Consider the following 10,227-nt stretch of genomic DNA (forward strand, 5'->3'; position numbering starts at 1 on the left):
TCACTTCCCGATCAATAGAGCCGACCTGTGACAGCTTCTTTGTCACAGGTCGGCTCTAACTATGAGGATGAGTTCTCTCATAGTTCTCTTTTAAGGCTTTAGGCACAGGAGTTTCTAGGCACGCTCACACTGCTATTTCTCATAAGGCATTAAAGACAAAGGGTACATTTCTCAGGGTTCTGATTAGCCACAATTAACATTTATAAATGTTCCATAAAACATAGCAAATCTTTTTGAGCTCCTTTTTTTACTTTCGGCTACATTTGCAGCACATTAGAATACACATGACCTTCACAATGTGAATAGTCTTCTGTGCGTTGAAAGTGATTGGTGCTATATAAATTAATTAAAGGGTTCTTGATGACAAAGTTAAGAGGGAAATTACATGCGAGCAAACACCACCCATATGAATAATATCAGGCCATGTTCACTTGGCATTTCTGTGTTTTAAATGTGAGCTTGAGAAATATTTTGAGCAGTCCTGTATGTGAGGATCCACATACCAGTAGCCTTGGAGAGCAGAGAAGAGTGCTGTCTGCCAGGTTCTACTGAAAGATGACACAAGAGTTTAGCTCCGGCTTCCAGGTGCTATAATCATCACTATTGCAAATGGGTCTACTTTTTGTTCAGATGGCCTGGAATAGTCACCGGGTTTTGAGCTACAATAAGTAAATACATTTTCTTTTCCTTGAATTAAAAAAACAAAAAATATGAAAGCAAATAATTAGCTTTTATTATGGTTCATTTATTCCTAAATTCTGTTTGCTTTTGTGCTCTCCTTTGAACACATGCATTATTCACATAGAAGAGAGACTGCTTTCTGTATTAAATGGTTTTATTGCCAAACAAAAAATAACAAAAAAACTTGGTAATCTGAAAGGCGTAACTTTTTTTTGTTAATGTTTAAAACTCCATAACATTTAGCTTTGTATTTTTCCACCAAATTCCATATTTTCCTTTAAACGCCAAATATATTTAGTGATGCTGAAAATGCTCTCATTATTCCATGACACAACTATTTTGTTTTGTGCATATACAGAACATTTATAATGTATGATATCTCTGCCAGCATTTACACCAAGGTGTTTTCCGTTGATGTGCGTTATGTCACATGGTAATGCCCAATTGAACTTTCCGCTTAAATCCACTAAATTCATTCCAGGCGCATCAAAACAAAAAAAAATTGTATGCAGATAATTTTCTTTAGAAGGCAGCCACAGAGGACAAGCCTGTCCTCTGCCAACATGCTGTAGATTGGACACTTGTTCCCTGTGTGAAAACCACTATTCTCTCTGCAGTGGTCCTGTACACTCCTGATGAATTAGGCCCATAGCTCTTCAATAAGCTAATCTCGTACTCCCTGCTGATTGGATGGCTCAAGTTCTGACTCAGCAGGGGGTGTGGCAGAATTCTGCAGAGAGACCGCTGCATCTTAACCCAAAGCAAGGGTCCTTCTTTGCAGCATTCTGACAGGGGAAATGCTTTTCTATAGAGACTGATGCTGCTTTCTAAAGTTGATAAACTGTAATAATTTGCACATTCTTTGTTCTGATGCACCTGGAATGTATGATTTAGACTAAAATTTCAGTTGGCCAATGCACCAAAATGACCCTGAAATCAGACAAGCCCTTTTTTTTTCCGATGCAGTCCATCATTTGTGGGAATCTGTGTACAAGAGTGTCAGACACAGAAGCAAGCCAAGTCATGCTTTCAAGGAAAAATTGCTTGCATTCTGACTACAGGAAGAAAAGATGCGGAGCAAAATAAAAAGTGAATACTGGTCACCAAAATCCAATCCAAAATGTAACCAGTGGATCTCAGATCCGTCACAAATACAGCAAAACACAAATATAGTCAGGAGCATACACAGTCAATGAAGGATTGTTATGACCAACATACACACCTACCTTTTTATTCCTTGGGGGTCATATTTTTTCCAGAACAGAGCAGGATTTCGTCTCAAGGAGAGCACAGCCCACATACAACATGTCCATTTTATTGCAGAAGAGAACTCTAGCGCTCCACAGATAAAAGTGTATAGTGTGAAAGAGTTGTGGAACTGTCAGGGCACTTTTTGTGCTGCTTTTGTTTATAAATAAAATTATAAGAGAAAGCAGAATGAAAATATTAAAAGTTTTGCTTAAAAAAATAATTTGAGGTAGATTTCTTGTTTTTACTGTCTTTTTTGTTTTTGTTTTAACTAAACAGAACTTTCATCCAACTTTTCAACCAACTGCGTATGTTTCCTTTTCTCCAAGATCTTGCTAAGCTCCTCCGTGAATGAATTGTACAAAGGAGAACTTGCCTCCTCACTCTGTCTTAAAAGCATGTAACTGTTACCGTTCATTTTTCTCAACATGTTAGGCAGGGTACTGATCCCATTGGTGAACTCTGATGGTAAAGGAGGTGGTGGTGGTGGAGGAGGAGGATTTCTTTTGGAGGGAGATGCAGTTGGTGCCTCGCCAGGAATGATCTGAAGACAGCCGTCGGAATAATTGTTCAATTCCTCAGACTTGTCTTTAAAGTTTGAGGACACTGTCTGAAGTTCAACGCTGGTAATCAGAGAATTGCTCATTGCATATTTACCCTTTCTTTTTTGCTGGCAAGAAACATACAATAAAACTATAGAAAGGACTAAGCACAGTCCACCAAGAACTGTGATGACAGAAATGTAGACAAACTCCAGTTTGGAAGAAGATTGAGTTGCTGGTGTTGGTAATTGGACGATAGGGGTAGTTTCGGATGTTTTCTCCCTCGGCAGATCTAGTAGAACATTGACGCTATACGATACAACTATGGACTGCAAGCCTTTTTCCTCAGAGTAACAGTCATATTCACCACTGTGTTCCAAAAAAGCATTTGTGATGAGGAGTCCATCTACTCCCACTCGAAGGTGACCATCATCATCTTCCAATGGGTCGGTGCCATTCAATAGCCAAAGAGGCTTAGCCAGGTTAGACCAAAGGTCACACTGCAGAAGGACATCATCTCCTTTCAAGACCGTTCTCAGTTTCTTTATTGGAACTAAAAACAAAAAGATATATATATATATATAAAAGAAAAAAATGTAAGGCTGCAGACTTAGCCTACCTGTTGCTCAAGAATAGAAAAGGGAAAAATGTCATGAGGTATTAGGAGACTTCAAATGGAAAAGAATCAATAAGAGGTCTGAAGAGGCTACATATATTAACTGCTCAATGAAGCACAAATACTGTCTTTTCATTCTCTCCTATACTTAACCTTCCTTCTCCTAGCCTAATATTGATTTATCTGATATGATGCAGAAAATCCCGGATGGAACAATTTGACAGAGTCTAGCAATGTATAAAACTGGTAACCTATTTCTAATAAAACAAAACATGCTCATGCCAAATAAAAAATATTAACAGATAATGTAGCATTGCAGACCAAACACCTAAGATGAAAAGAATCATTTAAGAGTTGCAGAATATTTGTTTAATACCGTTCTTACCTATACAGTGAGGACATAGAGAATATTTCTGTGTCCTTGTGGAGGTCTCTGCATCCTACTCCCTAGGACACTCACTAAGCTCCACCTACCGTCTTTGAATTGTCAAATGGCAGTAATTTGTCTGGCCACAGAGGTTCTGACAGTTGAATGACTTTTTTAAATGATTTGACCAGAAGTCAAAGCCTTCTGTGCAGCCTGGGTTTATAATGCAGAGGGTCTTCACACATACATTAATTTATAGATTAAAACAGATGATACATTTAAAAAAAAAAGTGCCCCATTTATACAGGGCAGTACAATCCTATTGCTTTTGACAGACTTGCCATAGCTTTTTCCTATTTTCAATTTGATATTTCAATCAACTGTATTGAAGCTGTCAATTTATTGCCCAGTTTTGACTTCACAATTGACTGAATTGTGATGGTCGATTTCTTAGTTTCTGGTACATGCGGTCAATGTATTTGTGATTCCGAGTCACTAAAAGTGGTTAATATAAAACAAAACAAATGCCACATATATAGCCAGTCCATCCTAATATTTTGTATTTAAATGAAGATATTTAACCTAAGTGGTCAATTGCTGATTGGTTCCATTCTGGCTTCTCCCCATCCCTATAGCTAGAGCCTCATATCTCATCATACCATGATATTTCTGAATGCCTGAAGTCTGATATGAAAAAAAAATGAAGGCTAGTTGGTTTACTGCCCGAAATACCACTTTTCTCTCAGTTCACTGTAGGCTTGCAGACACTCCCAGATTGCACATAGACGCATATAACAGGTGCCTTTTGACAACACATGCATTTTAACCAGTAGAAAAGCTATATTGCATAGCTCAGTGTTTTCATCCTGTGTTTTAGGCACTAGGAGGGTTTTAGGCAGCTAACAAGAAAAGAGCACACGGAGGATTACACTAGTAGGTTTTGTGAACCAGTATTTTAAAATAGATTATTTTTTTTTGATTAATACAGAAATAGGCTAAAAAGGGTCTTTATATTTCCCTTAAGATGTGATTAACCTTTTTATTCTAATGTATGCAGAGCCAGTTATTTTTTCCATTTTTAGCTCCATTCAAAAAATGCTTCTGTTATGGCAAATCAGTGTATAATTTGACTACATTAAGTAATCACCAGATGTTTAGGAAATTGTTCTTCTAAAATGTATTGTACTTTGTATTCTGTGATTTGCATAGACTCAGGGGAGTATCAACCATATGAAAATGCAACAACAGCAGATGCTATTCTAACATGTGCTCCCTACGGGGCAGTACTGTACCTGTAACTTGGTCTCTGGCACTGCTGTCCAAGTTTTCTAATGAGCATTTCAGGCTGAAGGTGTTACTGACACTTGCAGCAGCACAGTCTCTCCAGTTTGTTAAAAGAGAGCTATCGGAAGTCATAATACACAGTGGAGCAATGATACTTTGTGGATGCAGCTAGTCATGTACATACATGGGAAAGTAAAATGTTCTCAGCTGTATGATTTAAACTAGGCTTTACAGCTGTTACTATATGATACATAATTGTCTTAAAAGGACTTTTATTGTTAATTGTAATACAAAGTTGAGCAAATTTATATTTTAAGGTTAATCACATCTTAAGGGAAATATAAAGACCCTTTTTAGCCTATTTCTGTATTAATCAAAAAAAAATAATCTATTTTAAAATACTGGTTCACAAAACCTACTAGTGTAATCCTCCGTGTGCTCTTTTCTTGTTAGCTGCCTAAAACTATTTACTATTCCTGGCTGATGCATGCCTTGCAACCTCCAGTTCTCAAATCAGTTTCTGTAGTCCAAGCAATTAAACTTGACCTAAACGTGTGAAGGAAGGGTGCAGAGGCAAACAACTTGTTCCATCATTGTAAGATATCTGCCATTCTTCTAGTCTGCTCATCCTTAAAGGACTGAAGTCTGTAAGCAAGCATGTCTAAAGGGATGCCAGAGATACTACTTTATTATTTTCTTGCTTGCATTTGAGGTTATCAAAGTCATAAGCAAGGAAATAAAAACTGGCAAAATTTTGAGGATCCCAGCTATAAAGCAGAAAAGAGCAGCAACAAGGTGAACATTTATATTTCCAAACTTGCATGGATAGTAAATGAAGAATATGTGTGCTCATTCCTAGAAGCATAATAATGTAATGCTGCCATTGATTGTACACACATAGCAGTGACAGTTTAAACAGAAAAAGTAAATCCCTCTAGGGAATCAGTGTCCAGCTGGAGGCCCAATAATAGTTTAGATTTTTTTCCTTCAACCTCCCTGGCTGTCTGATTGTGTCAGTATTTTTTCTTTTTTCTATTTTTCACTTTTTAATTTCCCGCCGGTTCCGCCCCCCTGCTACGCCGGCGCTCGCAGGGAAGGAACCCAGAAGACGAATGCCGGCATCGGCCGGAGGACACAGCAGGGCTCGTAGGGACAAGGTAAGTGACGCTACAGTGTAATCCCGAGTGTGGCTCGGGGTTACCGCTTTTGGTTCTGAAAATAACCCCGAGCCACACTCCGGATTACATCTAGGGAGGTTAAGGTATATCCAAAGCCAAAACTTCTTGTTTTGGTTTGGATAGAGTATGTAATGGTTAAAACCCCTGTCTGTTTCTTCCTTACTGTCTGCAAAATGTAATTTCACTTCCTGTTCCAGAGATACAATAGTAAGCGAGGGCAAATCCATCTTAGGCCCGTTCACACCAGGGCGGTCTCGGCCGCGCGGATCCGCCGACATGAACGATCCCATACATTGCTATGGGGACCGTTAGGGGACCGCAAGGCTCTGAGCGATCCGAATAGCTTCCTGATCCTTTTTTGCCGCGCTGATCAGTATGGTTTCCATACAGCTTTCAATGGAACCGCGTTGATCAACGTGGTTTTGGGAGTTTTTAATTACGTTTCAACACTGAAATGCAATTAAAAATTCCCAAAACCTCCCTTTTGAAATCTGCAAGGAAACCGCACTGATCCGCAGCCACCCTGGTGTGAATGGGCTCTTAGACCTGTGGCAGTGTAAGCCAATACCACGGTGGAGGATGGCGACCTTGGCACCCAGGACTCTCAGCCAAAGGGGCTGAGAGGGTCCAGAAAGTAAAGCAGGTTATCAGGAAGAACCTGGCTTTTCAGGTTATTCCAGGTTTTCCTATTTGTAGCTGGGATCTGGAGCTCTGGAGATTTCGTAGAGCTCTGGGTGGGATGAGATCTCCAGTCCTGGGGCCAGGTGTTGCCAATGACCAGCCTGGGCTAATCAGGTGGCTGAGAGCAGCCTTATCAGGAAGCCAGCCGAGTGCTCAGAGAGTGTTGGAGTTGTGTGTGTGCAGGGAGCACACGGACACAGACCACCTCGGGTGCATGCTAGACGCACACGGAACAGCCAGGGGTGGCTGGGAGAGGTCAGGAAGGTCGGTGACCCTAGGACCTGAGGTACAGACTGCTAAGAGAGCAGAGTGAGGGCTCACGAGGGGTGAGCAGCGTGAGTGTCTTGAAGCTGAGGAAAGCTACAGAGCCATAACAAGGACTGTCTTATGTTGCTGTTTCAAGCTATTTTGTGTTTGCCCTTTTAATAAACTGCATTCTACTTGATTTACTTGGACTACAGTGGAGTGTCCTTGTTACAGACCATTGTCACCAAAAAAAGATATCCTGTTTGAAAGATTTCCTTACACCTTCTGTTCTAATGAATGTAGAATGTTGTATTTCCCATCAAGTTCAAATAGGTAGTCTCTCTAGCAGGGCACAGATAGCAGTTAAAAAATCTGACTCAGCTTTCACTTTTCTCTACTCTTACCAAAAGTAAAAGAAATATTTTGGCGTTATACACTGTATACTTTAAGACACCTTTATTTTTTTTACTCTAAAGGGAATGTTTTCCTTCAATTTCCTCCTACTATTGCACAAAATTACTTTCTCACTAGATGTATGCTCATTAAGTACCACTTTCTTACTAGCATGCAAGACTGATGTTGTAAAATAAACAGAGCATTTACCCTTGTCTGTGCTGTTTAAACATCCTCCGTTACCATTCTGCATATCCTGCGTCATCTGTACCCTGCAAGCAGCCAAAAACAACAATTCATGCAGTAAAGTGTGATGACAATCACAGGCCACAACAAAATCAGAATTTAAAATTTAAAGAGCAATAAATGAATCGTAGGAAGGCCTGAGCAATTTTCAACACGCAGCCTGTTTTACATTCCACTTTGATTGGTTAAGCAGTTATTTTGCTAATTAGGTATTGCTTTGACCTCTTTCCACCAAACTGTTAAAAAAAAAATTGTATTTAAAGGGAAACTATAGTAGAATGGTTTTTGGTTATTTCTATTTTTTTTCTTAAGGTTTATGCATTCTTAAACAGTTCTTATATCTGTTTATACAATATAAATACACAATCTACAAATAAACATGGAATAGTAAGAACAATGACATACGAATAACAGAGCACTCTGGGGTACACAACAGATGCTGTCTGCTTGGATGCTCAGTGTGTCCGACAAAGAATGAGGCACTCCCAACTTTTTAGTCCTAACTATAATATATGCATGTGCACAAAATCACTATACGAAAAAAAAACATGCACTTGCATCCAGCTGAATTTTTTCTCTGATTGAGCTGTTCTTAGGGAGAGGTGTTCTAACTCCTAGTGCATTAGCAAAGTACAAGAATCAGTTCATATGAGCGCATAATTATAGTTAGTTCTGATTTAAAATTACTTGCAAGTCCCCTTTAAGCCTACAAATATTTAATTACACATGCTGCTGTGTTCTCCTTATGTTTGGAGAATGCAGTAAGAAAGAGAGTACCTTTCGAACTTCACAAAAGCAGCACCAGGAAAAGACAGAGATGGGAACTCCAGAGGAAAATGTTGCCAGTGGAGCCATCTAAACATTGAAGGAGGCAATGGGTACATTGAGCCCTCGTTCACACCTGAACGTTTTGTAGCGCGTTCTACACTCGACGAACGCTCTACAAAACGCTCAAAAATATAAATCCCATTGTATTCAATGGTCTCGTTCCCACCTTGGCTTATTTCCGCCCGTCCCTAACGTGCTACAAAACAGCCCACACCTGAAAAGGTACAGGTACTACTTTGGGCCGTTTTGTTGCGCGTTTCCATTGGGATACAGACAAGTAGCCTTCGGAAACGCGCAACTTTTTTACCGCGAACCGCGGTAAAAAACGCGCGACAGACGCGCATATGCAATACGCCTAGGTGTGAACGAGACCTTAGGCCACCACCTTCCACTCAAAATCAAAGTGCAGCTATAGTGGAAACTTTGCTTTAGTTTTGGATAGATATGACAATGGTTAAAACCCCTACAGATTAGTTTTAAACTCTTGTCTGTGTCCCTGGTCACCAGGCCACATAGAGAAGGCGAGTCTCCCCTTTAGGTACACATACAGTATATAGGAACCTGGTGTGTTAACTAGCCGAGTCTCCCCTATGAGTACACACAGTATATAGTAACTTGGTGGATTACTTGGCTGTCTGGCATGTGAATAAGGCAGAGACATTAAAAGGTATCCTCTTTTGAAAGGATAAAAGCAACTAGTTCTATAGACTATAAAACTTCTCAGAATGTAAAGGCCTTAATAAAATTGTCAACATTTTGTTTTCTGCCAGTTCTGCATAGGATTACTTACCTGTCTTGTGATGTTCGAGGTTCTCGACAGACATGGCCATCCCACCCACAATATGGGTTCCTGGCCAGGATACAGTCATAGCATGAGGTGTATCGGCTACATCCAGACAGCTGTAACTGCATGACTCCACTTTGTGCTCCAATATACAAACTATTCTGTAAGACAAGACAAGTTCTATTTATTACATGAATTTCAATTTTTAATTAGGAACTTGTTGGAACAAGACTTTCATTTGCGACCAGCATCTAATTAACTCTGCCTAATCGTTTAATATCATTAGGGAGGCCCAGAATTGCTGTGCTGGTAGTTTAGGTTTCAAAGTGGGTTCAATAAGTTCACTGTACAAGATGATTAGAATGACATGAAGATACAAGCTGTCTTCTTTCCAAATCCAAAACCAGCTTGAATTTCATGTAAACTGAAATAACACGAGCAGTAAACAAGCCCTGAGAGAACCCTCTTAGAATTGACAATTTGGTAGCAAACCAGAACAATTCACCAAGTTCAGTGAAACGGACAGGACATGGATTTGCATACAACAAGTTGATATATTCTAACTAAATAAGGAATTCAGTAGAGTTGGTTTGGCAAAATGTATCTTTCTAGTAAGGTGGAGATGTGTATTCCCACGACACTACCCAGATACCGCCAACTTTTCTACATGCCTTCCACTCTCTTGCAAGGCTCTATGAAGTGGACTAAAGGAAGCAAAATTTACAGACAGGTGAATGTTACAGATGTGTGTTGAATTTACTGATCAAGCAATCAAGCCTGTTGGAAGAATCCCATGCTCCTGCGCACACATCTGTTTGTTGCTGGAAGATGTAGGGCACTGAAGCTAAAACAAAAAATCTTCCCTTCCCTTCCCAAACCTTTCTGCCAAGCCTAAATTACTTGTGCACTTAATACAATCATCAGTAAACTAAAACTCCAATAATAGCAACAATGTATCCTGGATGTCCTTAAAGTGATATTAAAGCATTTTTTTTTAAATTTCTCCTTAAAGGGCCCTTTTTTGCTGGAGGCGGTTGCTTTTCTTTAAAAGTTTCAAATTCCTTGTTTTCTAGTGGCTCCCCGCAGCGCTCTTCCCCCCCCCCCCCCCCCCTGTCCGGGGGCCCCCAGTTTGC

At 39.8% G+C, this 10,227-nt stretch overlaps 1 protein-coding gene across 1 annotated transcript in view; it reads right to left on the reverse strand.

The window, feature by feature from the left end:
- Window positions 1-2,177: 2,177 nt before the first annotated feature.
- The window catches only part of SEMA4G (semaphorin 4G), a 105,905-nt gene continuing 97,855 nt past the window's right edge, over window positions 2,178-10,227 (reverse strand). Inside the window, exons 12-14 of the mRNA XM_018553407.1 lie at window positions 9,101-9,255; window positions 7,447-7,508; window positions 2,178-3,024 (exon numbers count right to left, since the gene is read on the reverse strand). Coding sequence (XP_018408909.1) covers window positions 2,201-3,024; window positions 7,447-7,508; window positions 9,101-9,255 — 1,041 coding nt within the window. The 3' untranslated portion in view covers window positions 2,178-2,200. The remainder of the gene's footprint in view (window positions 3,025-7,446; window positions 7,509-9,100; window positions 9,256-10,227) is intronic.

The sequence above is a fragment of the Nanorana parkeri genome, unplaced genomic scaffold (assembly GCF_000935625.1).
Source record: "Nanorana parkeri isolate BGI_ZX_2015 unplaced genomic scaffold, ASM93562v1 scaffold119, whole genome shotgun sequence".
Taxonomy (NCBI): Eukaryota; Metazoa; Chordata; class Amphibia; order Anura; family Dicroglossidae; genus Nanorana; species Nanorana parkeri.